Source organism: Trachemys scripta, chromosome 16, assembly GCF_013100865.1.
Source record: "Trachemys scripta elegans isolate TJP31775 chromosome 16, CAS_Tse_1.0, whole genome shotgun sequence".
NCBI lineage: Eukaryota > Metazoa > Chordata > Testudines > Emydidae > Trachemys > Trachemys scripta.
In genome coordinates, this window is record NC_048313.1 from 18530189 (window position 1) to 18552419 (window position 22231).

A 22231-nucleotide genomic window follows, 5' to 3' on the forward strand; every position below is an offset into this window, starting at 1 on the left:
TAGTCCAACCCCCTGCTCAAAGCAGGACCAATTCCCAACTAAATCATCCCAGCCAGGGCTTTGTCAAGTCGGGCCTTAAAAACCTCCAAGGAACTTAACTTTTAAACATAGGTTTAAGTCCCTTCTTGAAAATGCTTAAGCACTCGCTTAACTTGAGCACATGCTTAACAGCTTTCCTGAATTAGGACCCCAGTGCTTAAGAACTACTATGCCAGGAGCCAAAGAAACAGGCGCATCATTGTCATTCACACTAGAGTTATAAAGGGGGGGGCTGAAGGAATTCAAGATGCTACAGGGGGTTCCTTGCCAAAGTGATGGATTGTTGCCGTGGGGGGTAGTATCAAGGGGCAATTATACATGGGTTGGGGGAGTGGTCTATCTATGACTTGAGCTGTGGGGAATTCCTCTAGCTTAACTTTTAATGGTCTTTTTGCTGGAAGAGGTTTTGGAGACAATTTTCACGCCCATGCTGGTTCCCACCCCAGTGCCTTTCCCGCTTCCGGTGCTGAAATTTCCTCCTCCGGCACTCAGCCCGCTGCCACCTCCATAGCCAAAGCTGCTGCCCCCTCCGAAGCCGCCGCCGCTTCCAAAGCCGAACCCTCCGCCTCCGAGACCGAGACCACTTCCACCTCCATAGCCGAATCCTCCTCCGCCTCCTGCTGAGCTAAAACCGCCAAATCCTCCTCCTAAACCAGCTCCGCCACCAACTCCAGCGCTAGAGCTGACCACCGCTGCAAGAAAACCACAGCCTGGTCAGATGCCCAGTTGAATCAGGGGTTCGGTTCCAGTGAAACATGGACTCTTAACTGGCCCTACTGGTAGGGTTGCCAACCCTCCAGCATTGTCCTGGGATCTCCAGGAATTAAAGAGGAATCTTTAATTAAAGGTTACCTCATGTGATGAAACCTCCAGGAATCCATCCAACCAAAGTTGACAACTCTACCTACTGGGCCCACAATTGGGTATTGAATCTGGGACCTCTGGCACTAAAAGCATGGGCCTCTGCCACCGGAGATAAAAGACTAGGCCGCAGAGCCTCAAAGATAGTTAGGCACTCACGCCCCATTTTGAAATCAATAGACCGTAGGTGTCTAAATGAGCTGGGGATAGACCCTGTAACTAGCAAGAGGAGCAGACCCTTTAATAGCTTATGTGGGCCAGCCATAGAGGGAGCAAATGCCCACACTCGCCTAGCACGGGTTACATAAGCCCAGACACTGCTCCCGACAGGAGCGAGATACTCACAGTAGCTGACGGGGATGACGCCCTCTCCGCTCAGCCTGTGGGGGAAGGCAGACAAAAGGAAGGTAAAAATCACATGGAGGAGTTCGGCTTTTAAGATCGGCGCCGTAAATACGTGAGGAAGTTTATCCCAGCTGCTTTTTCTGGCACATTTGCAACCTTGCAGTGCTAAGATCTTCAAAGACTCGTTGACTAAAAGGCCAGACGGGATCATCATATTCATCTAGTCCATCGAGACCATCTGTTTTCATGTTTTCCTAGGAGGCTAGTCTGTTTCTGTCTGTGGAGCCTAAATACCTTTTAAAATCTGGCCCTAAGTGAACTGCTCAACACCACAGGAGCAGGGTGCAAGAAAGGCAGGGAACCAGACCAGATTCTCCTACATTGCAGGCTAGACTAACCACTGTACCATCCATCCTTCTTGAATAGGGAACCCAGCCCCCAACAGACCCATGGTAATTTTGCAAAAGATTAGCCACTCAGCGTGCTGGGCTGAGAGTCAAGAGATGCTGCTCCCTGTGGTCCTTCCTCCATATGTTTGTTGTATCCACCTCTTGTCTCCTGTCCTGTGCAAGGACTTTGTAAGCTCTTTGGGGCAGGGACTATCAACCACCTAGCCCAATGGGCCCTTGATCGCGGATTGGTGCCTCTAGGTGCGACTTCAATACAAGTAATAAAGTGACTTGGGTTCTATTCTAGCTCTGCCAGTGGCTTGCTAGGTAACCTTGGGAAAGGAAGTATCTAGCTATCCCCACACATACACATCTATCCATCCATCCATCATATACACTCCTCTATCTGTCTATCTACGTTATTCTGAATTGCTATATCAGTCTGCATATAGAACTTTCTCTCTCTCTCTGTGCATACATTACTATCTCTCTATCTAGGAATTTATATTAGACTCCCCACTGTGTGTACCTCAATTTACTCTCGGTGCCTCAGTTTCCCTGTCTGTAGAATAGGGATAAAGATACTCCCCTGCCCCCCATTGAAAAGTGCTTTGAGAGCTGTAGATGAAGAGTGCTGGATCTCAATGAGTCAGAAGCATTATGATCACTCTCATTATCTTGCACCCACCTGCTCTCCTCTCCCTCCAGCAGCTTCCTGTAGGTGGCGATCTCGATATCCAGCGCCAGCTTGACGTTCATCAGCTCCTGGTACTCCCGCAGCTGGCGCGTCATGTCCTGCTTGGCCTTCTGGAGAGCATCCTCCAGATCAGCCACCTTCATCCTGGCGTCTTTGAGAGCCAGCTCGCCACGGTCCTCGGAGTCGGCGATCGCCGTCTGCAGACTGGCGCACTGCAGGGGAAGGGAGTTGGCTTCCTTTTAATTACCAGCCATTTCTCTCTGTGTTTTCCCGCTCTCCTTTAACAGTGCAGAATTCACAGGCAGAGAGCTGACTCCTAGCTGTCCTTGCTGCTGTTAGCACCAGGGGCGTGACTGGCCTGCACATTTCCATAGCCTCTGTTTGCCAGAAGCTGGGAATGGAAAACGGGGATGGATCACTTGATGATTCCCTGTTCTGTTCATTCCCTCTAGGGCACCTGGCACTGGCCACTGTCGGAAGACAGGATCCTGGGCTAGATGGACCTTTGGTCTGACCCAGTAGGGCCGTTCTTATGTTCATTGCAGCTGTTTTCTGCATCATCATGACCACTAATCTGGCCTATGCTACTGAGACACAATATCCAGTCAGAGGGTGGTGACTGATTTATATTTACAGCTGCTAAGTCTTGTGCTGGAGCATTTTGAGCTATGGCCATGTCTGCGGCATACAAACCATTGTGAGGGCTGAGTCTCTGGCTTAGCAAGAATGATTTAGTGCTGTGGAGAGAAGGCTGATACGTATGTGTGTGAGCACGCATGCACACCACTGCCCTCTGCTGGGTGGAATGAAACTACTTACGTGTGACATGTCGCCCTCTACTGACTGCAGCTGGTGTGGCTATACATCCTCACAGTGCTGCAGCCGACAGAGTGGGGCGGGGGGGCAGGAAACTGGGTGACAGGAGCAGGCAGTTCTGTCTTCTCCCGTCTCTAGGGAGAGCCGTTCCTACCTGGTTCCTTGCATTCTCAATCTCGGCCCGTAACCTCTGGGTCAGCCGGTTGAGCTCTGAGATTTCTCCCTTTGTGTTCCGCAGGTCATCGCCGTGTTTCCCAGCAGTGGCTCGCAGCTCCTCGAACTAATATTCAGAAACAAGGGGGGGGAAAAAATACAATCTAATGCCCAGCTCTGCACTTTAACTAAGCAGCCACTCATTCGGGCGGCAATAACGGCATAGCTCTGGGCACTCTTTTAAAAGAATTGAACACCCGGAGAAGAATCCGGGGGCCTCCGTTTATAGATCCACTCACCTTGTTCTGATACCATGACTCAGCCTCGGCTCGGCTCCTGTTAGCAATGTCCTCGTACTGCGCTTTGACTTCGTTCACGATGCTGCTAAGGTCCAGGTCGCGGTTGTTGTCCATTGACAGGATGACAGAGGTGTCAGACACCTGGACATTCAGCTGGGCCAGTTCCTGCAGAAGTACATGGGCGTCTGAGTCACCTCTAGTGCAGAAATGTCCTGATAGCCACCATCTGCCTTTAAAAATGCTGGACCTGATTCTCCTTCCATGTACCCAGTTGCAAATCAGGAGAAAGTCCATTTGTGTGTCAGTGGAGCTGCTCTGGATTGACAGTGGTGTAGCGCATCAAAAACAAGGTCACTATCTTTAGAAGTTTAGGTCCAGATTCCAGTGTAAACCCATTTAAATCCAAAGTGACTCCACACCTGTGTCAATCCAGAGTGACTCCACAGAAATCAACGAGGTTACTCCGGATTTACAAAGGGGCAACTGAGATCAGAATCTGGACTCTAGCATTTTTATTTAAGTCAAACACAGAGACAGGTGCACACTGGAAATTGGTATTATTCAAAACCACTCAGGGTATGTGAACTTTGACAGTCTAGGAGTCTGAGAAGTGTAGTAGCTCTAAGTAGCACAGGAGTTAGGTACTTAGAAATCCTAAAGATTATTCTCTTGTACGATAAAAAGGCATGTGTTTTTATTAAGATTGCAGTCGCAGGTAGAGGCTTCAGCCAAGGTCAGGGCCCCATTGAGTCAGGCACCGTATCAACACAGAATGAGATAGACCTGGCCCCGAAGACCTTGTGATAAAAGCAGACAAAACAGCAATGAAATGACGCGACTCCAAGATCACACCGCAGCTAAGTGGCAAAGCTAGGAGCAGAACCCAGGTCTACCGAATGCCAGCCCAATGCCCTCTCCAATGGCCAAAACCGCCTTCTGTGGTGGTCTTGATTCCCTCCCACGTTAAGCCTGCTCATGAACATAGGCCGTATTTAATTTCCTAGCGAAGACGCCATGAGAAGAAGCAATACCGCGTCATAGAGGGTTCTGAGGAAGTTGATCTCATCCATCAACGCATCCACCTTGGCCTCCAGGTCTATCTTGTTCATATAGGCGGCATCCACGTCCTGAGAAACAGCAAACACAGTCACAACTGCAGCCTAGCGGCCTCGGCTGGCGCAGAAAAGAAGCCAAGGATTGCCCAGGGGTGAAGCTCAAGCGGCCTTTCTGGGTCTGTGTGGGCTGGGGAAGTCGATAGAGACACTTCATTGCACTGCTGACTTTTAAAGGACAAAGCTCAGCGAGGGGGTGCATAGAGCTTATAGGGGAAGAACTCTGAAGCATTCTGGGCCAAAGATAGGGAGGGTGTAAAGCATGGAGGTAATATTTTGGGGTCTGCTCACAATCCCTCCCTTACCCTTCAGAAATGCTGGCATTCTGCCAGGTCCAGTGTAGTGTCAGGGGGGTGGGAGTGGGGAAAAGATGCTACCTCCAACCCCCTTGGAAGACTTAGTGGGACAATTGAACCTTGTAGGGCCAAGGAGGTCTTTCAATTGGATTTGGACACCAGCTCTCTTAGGCGCCTTTGAAAATCTCTGCCTTCGATACTGCAAACAGGGTGAAAATTGTAATCGATCTTAGCACGGCTCACCTTCTTGAGCACCACAAACTCATTCTCCGCGGCTGTGCGCCTGTTGATTTCGTCTTCGTATCTGTAGGGATAGAGGGGATGCAGCGCTAGACCTTGTTCATGGAATAAGAGAGGCAGGAAGGCAAAGAATTTCTTGCTTGAGCTCCCATTTGCAAATGCCTGTTTCTAAGATTAACCTGGCCACCTTTCTTGTAGCATGATTATCGTTTCTACTGAAATTTAGGGTAATGCTTTTTACAAATTGCAATTCCTTTGGTCATGCTGATTCTTTGAATTTTTGGCTTCAAAACGGGAAGATAGATGTTTAGAAAAAAGGAAATCTTTCCAGACACTATCTGCATTAGCTGCAGTCCAGGCTAGTGATTGGCTTTCACTTCAAAATTTAGCTTCTCAACACGATCCATATTTTCAACCTCTCTAAAATTTTGGCAGGGGGGCTTTCAAGGTCCAGTCTGCTACAGAACTCAGATTCACATCTGGATGCAGCTCCATCTCTGTGTGTGTTCATGGCCCACCGGCATTGACCCTGTTGGTCAACGCTAGACAGTGTTTGGTCCTGCCATGAGGGCAGGGGACTGGACTCGATGACCTCTCGAGGTCCCTTCCAGTCCTAGAATCTATGAATCTATGGTCTCACCTCCTCTCTCTTTCCACATCCACTCTGCAAAACTGCTGTAAAATTGTGCTCTATAAGCTTGCGAGATGTTTTAATTTCCCTTGCAACAGTAGTGATGCGGCTGGAATGTCATGTGCAGGGATTGAACACCAGATCTTAACGCATGTGCATTTGTTTGGAGCAGTGGAAAACTCATAAACATTCTATGTATGCCAGTCACTAGACTCACACGGTGTTCCATATATCTCCTCAGCAAACATACTCCATCTCCTGGGTTTTTGTCCCTAAAACTCACATGTGCAGGCTTAAGATTTGGGCCATGTGTGTTGGTCATGCCTGCTGTAAGCATGAAAAAAATGTATCACAACTTGAACTGGTCGGAGAATGGAATTTCCCCTCTGGCGGAAATTCAGACATTTCCAAATTTGTTGTCACTCTGAATCAGAACAGAAAGTTGGAATTTTGACATTTTTCTCAGTGTGGAAATTCTGAAAAAGTTTAATGCGAAACACTGTCTTCCAGTAATATCAGATTGTTTTGTGCAGATGATGTTAAAATATGAGATAATTATGTTAAATACGTGTCTGTAAAATGTGAACTATAATATATAGTTCGAATCATTCTACCATAAATGTTAATACAAAATGAGACAAAACAGTGAAGTCCATATGAAACATTTCAACATTATCAGCATGAAACAAGAGTCAAAACAATTCATTTTAACACTTTTCCTTTGAACATTTCGTCAAATTCAACATGTTCCCATGAAACTTTTTCACTGCCTTTTCCAACAGAAAACTGTTCCATCTAATTTTTATCAGCTAGCCCTCATCGCAACAAAGCTACCGTACCGCCAGGGATCTGATCCCCAACTTCCAAACTGGAACGACTGTAGAGTGTATAACACAGCACATTCACTTACTTGTTCTTAAAATCCTCTACAAGGTCCTGCGTGTTCTTCAGTTCTCCCTCCATCCGCCCTCTTTCATTTAACAGGTGGTTCAGCTGCTTCCTCAGGTTGTTGATATAAGACTCAAAGAGGGGTTCAAGGTTATTCTTGTTGGAATTGGATTTCTGACCCTGATCCTGCAACAGGGTCCACTTGGTCTCAAGCACCTTGTTCTGCTGCTCCAGGAAGCGGACCTGAAACCCAACAGGCAGAAGATATTTAATGGAAGATATTCGCAACCATGTTGACACCTGAGATTCAGTAACTTGGCAGTTCAGGGGGCAAGAGAGGACATATTAAATTAACCTCTACATTTTCTTGAAAACAACGGGCCAAATCCTCAGGGTCTCTCACATTAACGTAGTCTTTAGCCAACCAAATCTCCCATTGACCAGCTCAATTCCTGAGGTAGGCTGATGTACTAGCTAGGACAATATAGACTGGGACTCGAGATATCTGGGTTTTATTCCTATCGCCGACCGTCTGTGTGACTTCTGTGCCTCAGTTTCCCCATCTTTGTAAGTGGTGTAATGATATTTAACAACTTCTGTCGCTAAGTATTGGCTTACTCCAGTTTTCCTTCATTTGGGCTCAGTCTGGACTCAGGTGTACTCCATTTAATGGCATTTTCCTGAGTAAACCCAAGTAAGGACCTCAATATAGAAACATGGAGTTATAGCTAAATAGTGACTGAGAGAAAACTGATTCAGCTTGTGGTCAAGCATTAGCAGAAAGGTGAGAGTTAGAGGAAATGCTCCAATTAGAGACGAACACCATGTTTCACTGACATTTCAAATTGTGTCCCAAAAAGGGATTACAACTATTAATGAAATAGTTGTGGATTTTGCAATCTATATTTCACATTTCCCCTCTTTCTGTGTGCGTTTGGGGGTGGGATGGAGCAAATCAAGTCCCTGGTCTGTTCAGTTTCCAATGCTAACCACTGAGAAATCTGGATTCGCGTAGCACGTAGAAGCACGTTCATTTACTGGAAGATTTGAATCAATTAGTGCAAAGAGGAAACATTTGCCGGGTGAGAGACTTATTAACTCATGGGTTTTTGTAGATATCCAAATATGAAAACATGCCTTTTCCATTCCTTTCCACCTATCTGCCTTTTTCCACAGCACTCCCATCACCATAGTTTCTGATAAACTCTCACCTTGTCAATGAAAGAAGCAAATTTGTTGTTGAGACTCTTAATCTGCTCCTTCTCCTCTTTTCGCACCTGTTGGATGTTTGGGTCAATCTCCAGGTTCAGTGGTGCCAGAAGACTTTGGTTGACGGTCACTTCTTGGATGGTACCCATGCCAGGTAAATTGCCACCCCCAAATCCTGCTGGACTTCTACCTCCACCAAAGCCTCCCCCGCCACCAAAACCAAGCCCACTGCCACCAAAGCCAAATCCACTCCCAGCGGCTCCACCACCAATACTGAGCCCACCACCGCCAGCTCCCCCACCAAAGCTAGGTCCGCCACCATGACCTCCGCTGCCAAGATAGAAGCCACCACCAGCTCCACCCACAAATCCACTCCGGAGGTTGCTCCCACCACCGATGGAAATTTTCTTAGTGCCCCCTAGGTTATAGAGGCTCCGGCTGCCAAAACTGCCTCCGCCGCTGAGCCTTCCGAAACCTCCGCCGCCTCTTGACACGGAAACCGAACTGAAGCTGGCTCTGTGGCTACTTGGAACCACAGCAGAGACTGTACTGAAGCCCTTGCTCCCACCTCCACTTCGGATGCTGCCGGATTGCCAGCTCATCGTGGCGGGAGAGATCAGCGCTGCTGCGGGAAAGGAGCGGAGTCGGCAAGCGGTGCCTTTTGGTGAACACCCCACCGGAGCCTTGCCCCTTTTATCCTTTGGGATCTGGGCTGGGTTGCCTGGAAGTGAAGCGATCAGTTGAGCGCCTTAATGGTTTTGACATTCCTGGCAGGCAGGTGTCGAAATGAACTTGTTAAATGCTCACTGAACTCAACCACTCCCGTGGAACTGATGGGAGTCTGCATCGCTGATCGGCTTCGATCCAGCAACAGGGTTATCTAACGCCTCATTTTCCGGCAGCGAGTGCTCAGACACGGAGCTTCGCTTTCAGAGGCGAATCGTTTTTATTTTCCTGCTGCAAAACAAAGGTGTTTCCATATGAATGTGCCCCGAACTACGAGCCATGTTTCAAGAACCAATTGGCACTCTCATCTGAGTCAGCGATGGTTGCTCATTGGTTTCACATACCCCCAGATGGCAATTGTCCAAAACTGTTCAGTTACTATGTACCGTGCTGGAACATCCAATGGGCTAAAACCCCCAATTCTCGAGTGACAGCCCTTACCACGAATAATGCAGGTGGAAACTGCAAGGCCAGATGAAGCCGGTCTTAGAACATAGAACATAAGAACGGCCATACTGGGTCAGACCAAAGGTCCATCTAGCCCAGTATCCTGTCTACCGACAGTGGCCAATGCCAGGTGCCCCAGAGGGAGTGAACCTAACAGATAATGATCAAGTGATCTCTCTCCTGCCATCCATCTCCACCCTCTGACAAACAGAGGCTAGGGACACCATTCCTTACCCATCCTGGCTAATAGCCATTAATGGAGTTAACCTCCATGAATTTATCCAGTTCTCTTTTAAACCCTGTTATAGTCGTAGCCTTCACAACCTCCTCAGGTAAGGAGTTTCACAGGTTGACTGTGCTCTGTGTGAAGAAGAACTTCCTTTTATTTGTTTTAAACCTGCTGCCCATTAATTTCATTTGGTGCCCCTAGTTCTTGTATTCTTCTACTGTCTTCTACTGGCTTTCACTGACACAGACAGTAAGCTGAAGCTCCAAGGTAAATGAATGCACCCAGGAACACAAGTGGATGGAATACGTCAATTTCCAGGATTATCCATACGGTATCTTACCAAAGCCCTACATTCATTTAAAAGATGCACTAGCTAAAACAGCTTACTCATCGTCAAGGTGAATGGGAGACTTGTCTGAGTTAATTAGAATGAAAGTCAGTGGGGTCTATATCCTATTAGTGCCTTTAAAAATCTCCTGCTTACTAATGCTGGACAAAAATTTCATGAGAATTCTTGGCCTGGAGGCATAGAACAGCTGTTTGGCCGCTGCACTGGCCTGATGATCATTGACAAGGACAGCTCTATTTAAGGGCCATGATTTGTGCAATCTTCAAATGGATTGCTCCTATGGTAGTGTGGCTTAGTGGCTAGCGCACTGGATTGGTACTTAGGAAACCTGGTTTCTATTCCTGGCTTGGCCACTGGGTGACCATGGCAAATGACTTCACCACTCTGTGCCTCAGTTTCCCCATCTGTAAACATAAATGTGACTAACGATAGTGCTCTCCTTTGTAAACCGCTTTGAGACCTACGGATGAAAAACATTATAGCAAAGCTAAGTATTATTATTATTATTATTATTATTACATTCATACTCTCACAATAAGCTGTTTGAGGAAGGGACTGTCTTTTTCTTCTGAGTTTGTACAGCACCTTGCACAATGGGGCCCTGATCCATGACTGGGTGCCTAGACCTTACAGCAGTAAAAATTATTATTATTAATAATAATAATACAGTAAGGAGAAGCATTTGGTCCAGAACCTGAAACCGTTACTCTTTTGGTACTGAGGGATTCCTTTAGGGTTGCCAAGCCTCCAGGATTGGCCTGGAGTCTCCAGGAATTAAAGATGAATATTTAATTTAAGATTATGTCATGTGATGAAATCTCCAGGAACACATGCAACCAAAATTGGCCACCCTAGCTTACTTAGATAAACTCCCAAGGGGATCACAGTTGAGCTCTCTACGTTCAGAATTTCTGAAGACATTGCTGCACAAAGGTTCGTGAAAAGGTCAGAAAGAAATGAACATTTTTAATTTGATTCAACGTTTTTCAGTGGAAAATTTCACTTCAGTAGGAACAAAACAAAAACACCCTCCTATCCCACCCACCCCCCATCCCCCACACACATACTTTTTTGCCCACAATAAATAAAGTAAATATCTGATAGGGTTTATTTCCCCGACTGAAAAGAAAGGAAACAAAAACATTTCCAAATGGCCATTTTTTGTGAAAATGTTCAGTTGCTCTAAAAGGCCTTTTCTCTGAAAAAGAATTGTGTTGGAATTTTTTTCCACCAGCTTCATGTGGAATGACATTAATTATAGATTCATTTTAAGAATTGATCAAATAAAATAATAATCCTATCATCATAATAATAAAAATAGGTTGCACATCAGCCTAAAATTTTCAGGTTTGGGGGTTTCATTTTTGTGTCAAAAATTGAAACTTTCCACTGCAAATCTCCATGGAAACAAAGACGTTTAGTTTTAGCTGAAAATGTCCATGGGGAAAAATATTCCGACCAGTTCTACATCTAGTTGTTGGTCATCTTTCTTACATGAGCCCTGATACAACAGAATGACCAAAGCCTGCAATGCATTTGTATGCAACAATCACCTCGAGCTAAATTCTGCACGGCTCTGCTCTTCTCCAGGCCTTGGAGGTTTGAGATTATTTATTTATTTCATATTTGAACAAGACACATGGTCCTGCAATTGCTTCACACATAGAACTGCCCAATGAAGAGAATGGATGTTTGGATATGTTTCATCAGGACCAATGAGAAGCAAGAATCTCCTATGTCTTCTCTGAGGGAGCTCTATGCATGTAGCAATTGCACAACCATGTGATTTGTTTAAAGATCTGGAGGCAGGAGAAAAGCAGAGAACTAAACATACTGATTGCCAGAACCAGAGCCAATCGGGGGGCAGGAGGGAGGCAGGAGGACCATTTGGCCTGGGCCTCAAACTCCAAAGAGGCCTCAAATGTAGACCCTTGTTAATTTTTTGGCATTTGATAAGTTTCCCAACTTGTTTTTATGCGCATCCCTGTTGGACCAAAATGTGACACACATTCTCAGCTTAGAGCCGCAAATTTAAGCAAATAAGAGATGTGATTTGGTAAAAGACATACTTTTTTGTTAACTGATATAGATTTTGTCACATTAAAGAATTAAAAATGTTCAGAAATATTAATAAAAATATATCGGTTCTGATGGCACAAGATTAGACCACGATGAACGTGTCCTCTCAAATCAGCTGATTATATAAACAAACCACTACTAGTGGCTGGCGCTGGATCAAGTGCGTGTTGAAAGGTAGAGAATCGTTACATTTTAGTGCCTTATTTTGTTTTCATGTGTCGTCATTTTTTATTATTATGGCTAGGGGCCTCAAAAGCTGGAAGTGGTCTGGGCCTCTCTGGACCGCTGAGAGGGCCTGGCCAGAACTGCACCCTTCCCTTTGCACTTTGTGGGTATGTCTACACTGCACCTGGGTCTGAACCTCCCAGCCTGAGTCCACAGACTTGTCCTAGCAGGGCTTGCGCTAGCAGTGCACACTAAAAACACCTGTGTAGATGGTGCTTTGAGGTTGCGACTCTGAGGGAGGTGGACCTGAGAACCTGAGATTCAGCCCATGATCTCAGTAAAGTTACACCCAGGATCCATGGGGCCCTGTGTGTTTGAGGAGCTGGGCTTGGTTACATGGGAAACCAGAGATGAACGGAGTGCTTTGATGGGCTTGGTTTGCCTGGGAGCAATATGAGAAAGTCTTTATACTCTGCTAAATAAAGACAAACACTACACACCTATTTAATAGTGCTCGTCAGCGTTTCACTCCGCTGACACTGAGATGTCTTTCTGACCGGCTTTTATGCAGCAAATAGAAATTAATCACATTGTTCCAGTGTTTGCCAAAAAATGTTTCACCCAGTTTGTTTTTCACAGGGAGAGAACCGGCTGCAGTATTTTAAAGCAAAGATGTAACCTGCGGATCTGGCAACCATATAAAGTATTTTACACAAAGAGAAACAGAGTGAGGATGGACTAGGTGACCTCTTGAGGTCCTGTCCAACTCTACTTTTCTATGATTCTACATGAACCAAATTTTGCTCACACAAAAATGGGCCAACACTGAATCAAAAGGGGGTTGTGAATAGGGTGACCAAATGAGAGGAACAAAATATCGGGACACATGGCGGGGGGCCGCCGGCGGAGCGAAAAACAACAACACGGAGTGCGAAATATCCAGACAAATGGCATCCCAACCAAACATCGGACAAACAACTAAATATCTGGTCACCCTAGTTGTGCATGTTGACATTGCTCTTTTGAGTCAAACATATTTTAACAAACTTTTTTGTAAGAAGATCCACCTCCAACTTGATAATATTTTAAATCTCCATTTGAGCAAACTGATCTGCAAGTCCTTCATCGTGCACGCACTTATGCATGTGTTTAGTGTGAAGCACGTAACTGTTCCACTGACACGAGTGGAACTGCTCGTGCACTGGAAGTTAAGCCTCAGCATAAGTGTTTGCAGGACTGGGGCCTAAATGCTCATTGACCTGGTTTCTCTGGCAGAAAAAGCACTTAACTACATGCTTAAGTTCTATTCAAACCAATGGGAGATGCATGCTTAAAGCTGAGCACATAAAGTACTTAAGTGCTTTGCTGAATGAAGATGGACTGCTAGTTTGAAGCGACAAAGTAAAATGAATAAATTCTTGCCAGTGCAGTCAAATGAGGACAGTAAAAGTTTGACCACAGAAATCTAGCTTCTAGTTGCAGGGCCAGATTCCCAGCTGATGTAAAAGCCCATGGAAGGAATTTTGGGCCCGATTTATACCATCTGAGGTCTTGCCCAAAGTTCATAAACTTAGAACACATTGACAAGTCCAGGTAATATACGAAATACAACCACCAAGAGCTAGGGGAACGTCAGATCGTCTTCATGCTGTCTTGATCCCGGTGAAGGAGAATTACCCTAAAGCTGATGAACAACTTCAGCTCCGATGTTAATTATGAAAAAATCTCATGAGATTAAGGGTGTGGCCTGGCCCAACAAGAGCGAGGACACTTTCCGTTCAGGTTCCCACACTATCCCTCATTCAGTCTATTGTGCATGAGGTATGCAAGTAATGCAAGGGGTGGGAAAAAGGCATGATTCTCTTCCTTGACTCTCCCTCATCCAGTTCATCTGTGGGTAGAGGAGGCAGCTATGGAAGGGCTCTACAGGGAACTGCCCATCCAGGGCCAAATTTGGCTGTCAGTCACACCCCGGTCAATCTGGATCTGCTCTGTTGGATTCAATGGAGTGACAACGGTATAAATCCAAAGTGGCGAAGAGTAGAATTTGGCCCTCAGTGTGCACTGGGTGTATGGAGCCAGACCCTCAGCTGGTGTAAATCAACCTGGTTCCGTTACAAATAATCTAGCCCAGGCTATCTGCAGTTGCCCCGTATCAGCTCCATCCACTGGGCCAGTGTTACGAGCTCCAGAGAATTCAATAATGGCTTCAAAAGGGGCCCATCCATGTTCCACACCCAGGTACGAATGACAGGCCAGACACCCACATTTTCAAAAGCTGCCTCTAATTTTGGGTGCTGAAACTTGATATACAATGGGCCTGATTTTTCAGACAAGTTCACCATCCACAACCCCAGCTGGAGTCAGTGGGACACAGAGGCCCGCAAATTCCACTGGAGAGATGAATTGACTTGACCAAGATCACCCAGGAAGTCTGTGACAGAGCAAGAAATTGAACCCACATCTCTCATAGAATATCAGGGTTGGAAGGGACTTCAGGAGATCATCTAGTCCAGCCCCCTGCTTAAAGCAGGACCAATCCCCAGACAGATTTTTATCCCAGTTCCCTAAATGGCCCCCTCAAGGATTGAACTCACAACCCTGGGTCTAGCAGACCAATGCTCAAACCACTGAGCTATCCCTCCCCCTCAGGATGGTGTCACATCCACAGGACCATCCTTCCTCTCTATGGCATCTTTCAATATTATTATCTCGCCTATAATTACACACGAAAATTATGTGTATTATCACCCACCTTATTCCAGGGCTAACTGAAATGCTGAGTATAACACACTGTAATAAAGATGTTTTACCTACGTGCATTCTTGTCCCTCCAGCAAAGTCAGGTATATAGCAGTCTCAATATTCAGGGCCAGCCTGAGGTTTTGCAGCTCCTGGAAGACTGTTCAGTTGACCACATTTCAACAAAGCCATAAACTTAACTATGCATTGCAATGTAATGCAATTCAAAGGGGAAATTTGCTCTTGGCCCATACCTTACGAAGACACAATCTATGAAGGTACAACCATCGGAACAATTTATCAACGGTCATGGTGGAGTCTCCATCATGGGCAATTTTTAAATCAACTGGATGTTCTTCTAAAAGATCTTCTCTAGGAATTATTCTGGGGACGTCCCATGGCCTGTGGTATATTGGAGGTCAGACTAGATTGGGGTGGGCAAATTATGGCCCGCGGGCCGGATCTGGCCCACAGGATTGCCACCCCTGTGGCGTGGCGGGCCCCGCGCTGCTCCCGGAAGCAGCCAGCACCATGTCCCTGCAGCCCCTGGGGGAGGTGGGACAGAGGACTCCACGCGCTGCCCTTGCCTGCAGGCACTGCCCCCCGCAGCTCCCATTGGCTGGGAACGGGGAACTGCAGTCAATGGGAGCTTCGAGGGAGGTACCCACAGGCAAGGGCAGCGCACGGAGCCCTCTGCCCCCTTCCCCCAGGGGCCACAGGGACGTGGTGCCAGCCACTTCCAGGAGAGGCACGGGGCCAGGGCAGGCCCTGGTTTGCGCTGCTGCCACCCTGGAGCCACTCCAGGTAAGTGGTGCCAGGATGGAGCCCACACCCTGAGCCCCTCCTGCACCCCACACTCCAACTCCCTGCCCTGAGCCCCCTACCACACCCCTCCTACACCGCAACTCCCTGCCCTAAGCCCCCTCCTGCACCTCTCAACCCTTCTGCACCCCAACCCCCTGTCCTGAGCCCCCTCATACACCCCGCACCCCTCTTCTGCCCCAACCCCTTGCCCTGAGCCCAGTCCTGCACACTGTACCCCCTCCCACACCCCGCACCCCAACCCCCTGCCCCAGCCCTACATTCATGGCCCTGCATGCTATTTCCCCACCCAGATGTGGCCAAAAAGTTTGCCCACCCCTGGTCTAGTGTCTGTGAAATCTAATCTCCTTTGATCTGCCACAATGGTCCCTTCTGACCTTGGACTCGATGAATTATCTCCTCTCTCCCCCGTGATGCAACACATACTAGACAAGGAGTCTAACGTTACAGCACCTCTTCACCTGTAAATGTGTTCAATGGAAAATTGGTAGGAAGGAACCATTTCACAGTTCACAAAGGGTTCCCCCAGAAAGTTTATGCTCAACGTAAGCCCTCAAAATAGGGCTTAAGTGGTGCATGGACCTTGCACAGACCCTCTGTATAGGGGCAAATTTCACCTTAGAAGGAGAACTCAACCTCAGATGGAAAGTTCTCTGCGTGTAATTGAAGGGATGGACAGCATTTCAGTCAATTAATGTAAACACAGGGATAATAGCAGGTTGTATTCAGTCTGGCTATTAGCATATGACTGTTTTCCCAAACTACACCAGATCCCCTGGAGCTATTCTGATTCACATGGCGGAGTGTTTCATTTCCATGTCGTGGCAATTACATTTTCGGCCATGGGGCTAAGTCCACAGCAAAGTTTTTTACGTGATTTGGAAGGAGGCCCAGGAGAAAGAAACAGGACGTTTAGGGAAATACCCTCTATATCTCACATTTCCAAGCCACTAAACAGCATAACTAATCACAGGAAAATTCAGATTGGATGCATAGAACCGCTTAAGTCCTCTTTGCAGGATATCTATGGAATTCCCATAGGGTAGAGGCCTTGTACTGATAACTCTGAACGCAGATGAATTTCACCTGAAATGAGTTGATTTACCTGCGTTTCTTTACAGGAGTATGAAAACATGATAACGAATGCCTATGTCCCAATTTTCAACTGGATGATATCAGACAGATTTATTTATTCAGGTTGTTTTTTCAATGTTTTTTTTTTTTTACAGAATCCCATTGTTTTTCTTTTGATTCAATTGTGAGATTGACCCTGAAGTTCTGCACAGAACTCTTTCTGCAGAGAGAGATTGTGCCAACATTTCCCCCTGTAATTTACAGTATGAGTGAGCTGGGTCTTACTTAGGTGATTTGTAGATACTGGAAAATATGTTCTGTGCCACCATTAAGCACCTGAAGGTGGCGCAGAGATTTGTTTACATGGGAAAACTCATCCGTGGCTTAAGGTTCGTTGACTTTAGTGTGAGATGAAGAGGTTGATTCCATAAAATAGGATTTCACAAAGCACTGATCAGGGATTGGCAGCTGGTGAGGCCATGGAAGATAGGTAGACCTTTACAATGTATGATGGTCTTGCAACTGGTTGGGAAATTATTTCCCCTAAGAATATTTTGAAGAACAGACTTTTTTGGCTGGATTTTCATTGAAAACCTCAAAACTAAACACTTGTGATGAAAACAAACTTTTTCATGAACAACTTCTGGTTCATCAAAAAGTGGCCGGGGGAGGGGGGGAATACAGTATTCCCAAAGTCAAATTTTCAGAAATAATGAGTCAGCCCCTAAAAATCATGTTTTTTTTAAAATAATAAATTTAGGTTTCTCTTTCCCAGTCTGCTGGTTTCTAAACCTTTAAGGTGCACCCACTTCACGTTACCAGGCTATTCTCTGCAACCAAAAGGGCTAGAAATGTAGTGTTTTACAAAAAAAATAAAAGCTGGGATTTGCAATCATAGGACTCCAGGAGGAGGGGCTTTAAGAAACACACCAAATATCGTGAGACTTGAGTTCAAACCACAAGAGTTGGCAATGCTGAAAATGGTTTGACAGCAAACTTCGGAGCAGCTCTGTCTCCTTCATTTCCCTAAGGGTGGGACTCGGCTTTCAAAAGTTTGGAGGATGTACTGGTGTATGCTACACTTGTATTGCATACTCACTGACTGCCAAATTGGTGCAAGTTGTATTACTTCTAACTTGCATTCAGTTTATACCTGGACGTGCACTTTATACCTGGCTTTTTCAAATTGTGGGGCCAGGCCCCGCTGGTGGGGGCTGCATGATCTCTGAGTCAGGCCTGAATTTTACTCTTTATTGAATGTCTTGAAAAATCAGAAAATGTGAATGGATTCTCTGTTAGGTTCCCCTCGTCGGTTTGTTCCAGCTATACAGATACCGTCTCCCTCACACATCCAGCAGGAATTCTGCTGCAGTGACTTTCCTGGCCACCAGGGGCAGCTGTTGGTCTTCCCTTTAGAGCAGGGCCAGCTGTAACATCTTCTCCTCCGCTCTCAATGCTCCCTCTGCTGGTGCCCAGCCAGCCTGGATCTGCCAGTGGAAAGCGAGTAGGAGGGGGAAGCCGCAGCAGCCAACCACCCAAAGGCCTGGCTGGCAAGCGGGGGAGGAGGTAGATTGATGGGAATAGGCGCCCCAAGGGGAAACAGGCTGCGGGGGAAGGAGTTGCCTTTGGAGACTCTTTCCCACCTTTCGTTCTGATCCTCCCCACCGCCCCCTGTCTTCCTCTAGCCCCCGTTCCAACCGCCTCCCTCCCCACAGTGCCTCTGTCTCCTCAGATTGGCCTTCCCCCACAGCCCCTATCTCATTGCCCTCCACCCCTGGACACCCTATCCTCTCAGCCTCCCCTCCCCATCCCAAGTCCCCTTTCCCTCTCGGCAGGGCCGGCTCCAGGCACCAGCCCACCAAGCATGTGCTTGGGGCGGCGCCTGGAGGGGGGCGGCATGGCGGGGCGCTCCGGCCCGAGAGCGGGGCCGCGACTGGGCTCGCCGCCCTCCCCGCGGCACTCCGGCCGGTTGGGGAGAGCAGACAGCCCCGGCCGGGCTCGCCGCCCTCCCCACGGTGCTCCGGCCGGTCGGGGAGAGTGGAGAGCCGCGGCGGGCTCTCCGCCCTGCTCCCGGCACTCTGGCCACTGGGGAGAGTGGAGCCGCGGCAGGCTCGCCGCCCTCCCCCCTGCGCTCCGGCCGGTCGGGGATTGCCGGCCCGTGGCCGGGCTCAGCGCCCTCCCCTGCTGCGCTGGCGGGGGTGGGGGGAAGGGGGCGGCGGGTGGCTTTTTTGCCTAGGGCGGCAAAAAAGCCAGAGCCGGCCCTGCCTCTTGGAGTCCCATACAACCTCTGTCCCCACGTGCTGTACCACTGGCCTGTTTCCACTCCTTCTGGTCCCCCAAGGGACATTTTGCAGGTTTCAGGTTTTTTTAAGTCTTTCTCCAGCCTGATAAGTCATGTATGCACAGAAACGAGCTTAGCTAACACACTGTGATGGACACAATAAAGGCTATTATAACTGTGTGTCTACATTAGTACTTCACGAATAGTCTATCTCTGTGAATATCATCTCCAGCACATGGGAAGTGGGACCTGACTCCATTTGCTTCGATACAAGTGGAGCTTGTTTCTTCCCTGCTGAAGCTGGTCCTGTAGCTTTAGCATTGTGTGTAGGAGCCATAAGGTCTGAAGTCAAGCGCTGGGTGAACTGAGGGTGCACTCCAGACAAATTTCACGGGGGAGAGAGACCCTGATTGTCGTAATGCCTGGGTGCTTTCGAGAACAACAGAATACCAGGAACATTAATGTCTCTTTTCCCCCTCACAATGATAATGTGGCAATCACATGGATTCTTCTGCTCCCCAACTTGCTTAAGGACGTTCCCAAAGATTTCTGAGCCCAAACTCATCTATTTGCATCTAATTCATCCTTCATTCTTGGTTAGACTTGGCATCTCCAGGTTCCCTTATCACTTTGTTCATCGGTGTTGCGAGAATAATATTGTGCAAGCACCTATTTGCTTTTTTTTGGAATGGGTGGTACTCTGAGCTTGAGTCCACAGTTGGAGAAATAGGGTTTGTCTGCGCGGCATGGCAGAGCACTCTAATGTGTTTCACTCTACCTAATGTGCCAGGGAACAACACCGGAGTCACCAAAGGAACATTCATCTTGGAGAACCTCATCAGCTTGTTTTAACTCTCCAAGCTTTTATTCCTTTCCTGCTTCTCACCCCCTGGGCACACTGCTGTCCTTTCTAAAGGATATGATACTCCTAGACCCCTTCATCTAATCCACCATTACTATCCAGGCAAGATCCTGGAAAGGTTTCCCAATTAACTGTAGCAACAAAACCCCATTCAGATGTCTGAACTGCCTATTCTCCTCCCAGATAGTCTTCAGATGTTGCTGTGAAGCACAGGAGCACAAGTAGCAAGCATAGGAAGGCCAGGTGGCCTCCTGAACAGGACTCGGAAACCTTGGTTCTAACACTAACCAGCCGCATGACCTTGTGCAAGTCACTGTGGCCTTGTCTATTTAGGTCATAAGCTCCTCTAGGCAGGGACCATCTCTGTGCCTAGCATAACAGGGGTCCTGATGTAGTGCCTAGATACTGTGAATCTAAGTTATTTTAATTGGAAACCAGCTCAGGTCAGCCTGAACAATAGCACTGTGGCAACGTCCAGACTAGAATAAGACATCCCAATCACATAGCTCCTCCACTCACCAAGCCAAAGGACCTCAGCTGGACCTCAAGATCTGTACTCGTCAGGGATATGACTAGGACATGGGCCGTCATGCCTAATGGTTGGAGCCATGGGGACGGCCAGGCCTGGAGGTTAGAGAGGAGCCGAGCTGGAGTCCAGAATCAAGGCAATGAGACACCCAGGGGAGCAGAGTCACGGTGTATGGGCCAGGGATCAATGTCAGAGTCAAGGGGTGAGTCGGAGACGTGGTCAGGTCAGCGCCAAGGCCGTCCAGGATGGAGAAAGGCAAGGGCTGAAAAGGGGACAACAGCAGGCCTGGGGAACAGGACCAAGCACAGCTGTGGACATGGAACAGGTTAAGCTGCTGGCCAGCTCTGGCAGCGGCTGGGTCAAGTAGTAAGCTAGCTCCATCCCTCCACCAGTCAGGAAATGCAACCACTCAGGAAGCCCCTGCCAACATTGGCTGTGTCCAGTGTTTTTGCTAGGAGACTGACCCTGCCGTCGCCGGCTCCCTGGCAGGGCTATATGCACCAAATCAATCCTGTTCAAGCCAAGGGACGAAAGATCTGCCCTACCTTTTCTTTGTGTGTCCATTCTCCCACGGCAGCCTCTGGATCGGCTGGACTCAGCTCTGCAATCTCCTGTGGGTTGGTTCTCGGGTCATCGCACGGCGGGCCCCTCTTGTTCTGCAACTCCTGCCTCTAAAATCCAGAAGCAAGAAGATGGCTGTAAGGGAATATCCATTGCCTCGAAGATGGGCGGAAAGGAACCCTGTTGTCTGCTGATGCACTGGGCCTGGATGACTGACAGGCTAACCTGACTTACAGGTTCAGATCGGAAAGGACTGACACGTTGTCCCCACTATACAACAACAAACAGTTCCTAGAGCAGCTCCGGTTGTGCTGTGGTGCAAAGAATCCTGGGATACGCCCCCAGCAATCATAGCACCATGCCTGCGCACCAGACGTGCCAGTGTGGATTCAGGGGAGCAGCATTTGGTGCATGTACGACCCTGCAGGGTGGACTGTTGGGGTGGGCTTGCTTGGCTTCTGGTCTAAAGCCTGTGAGCCAGGCTGTGGGCACACCCAGCAGTGTAGACACAGTGGGTATGTCTACACTGTAATAAAACACCCACGGCTGACCCATGCCTTGATCAGTAACACTGCTGAAGCTGGTTCCCCTCACTCTGCCCCCCACAGTATTGGGTGGTCTCTGCTTGTTGAAGAGCAGGCATTGGAAGAGGGCTCTTCCCCAGATTGGTTGCATTCCCCAGGCTATATGGAGTTGTTCTCACGCATTTTCTGGCCTCGTTAATGATCCAATTAAAGCAGAACAGCTTCACCAGGTGAGATTGAGAAGCACCCAGCTCAGAATATCCCAAAGCCTAACCTCTCTGACAGGTTCTAGATCCCTCCATGAATCCTTTCTCCTCATCAGGCAGAAGGGAGGTTTGAACTGGGCTCTCCCACATCCCAGCGGAGTATCCTAACCCCTAGGCTAAAGGGAAGTTATCCCCACAAACTCCCCCTCCATTTTGTGTGGAATTGAGCAGGTGCTTAACTCTATCTTGCAAGAAATGGCGTAGATGCCTGATTCCAGGAGACTGGTTCCCCTTTGTGGCTCACCAGCAGAGACAGGCGCCTCCCTGCGGTCTGGACATAGGTGCCTATCTCTGAGAGAGGGGCAGGGCTTAGGACATACCCCTCTGGTCGGCATCACCCGTTGGCTAGCTTGGGCAACTCCCGGCCTAGCATGCTGGCTTTTGTGGCTCCCGTTCCTAGGCGCCTAGCTCATTCATTGTATAGGGAGCTGGGCACCTCACTCGGGCTTTGTGGAGCATATGGCTCCAGTGATTTTCTAGGCACTTAAAAGTTAGGCGTTGCAACATCTAAGTTCCCTTGTGGATCTGGGCCTTAGAATCTCGGGGGAGATTTTCTAAGGGCTGGTCTACACTGCGGGTGGGGGGGTAGATATCTAAGAT

The 22231-nt window shown here is 48.0% G+C and overlaps 1 protein-coding gene across 1 annotated transcript; it reads right to left on the reverse strand.

Moving 5' to 3' along the window:
- Positions 1-411: 411 nt before the first annotated feature.
- On the reverse strand, positions 412-8577 carry LOC117889068 (keratin, type II cytoskeletal 5-like). Its single transcript, XM_034792888.1, has 11 exons — positions 8301-8577; positions 7978-8234; positions 6789-7009; positions 5251-5311; positions 4631-4726; positions 3600-3764; positions 3302-3427; positions 2323-2543; positions 1246-1280; positions 705-731; positions 412-605 (listed from the first exon to the last, which is right to left on the reverse strand). The coding sequence occupies exons 1-11, from the start codon at positions 8575-8577 to the stop codon at positions 412-414; spliced, it is 1680 nt and encodes a 559-aa protein (XP_034648779.1).
- Between the last annotated feature and the right edge of the window lie 13654 nt (positions 8578-22231).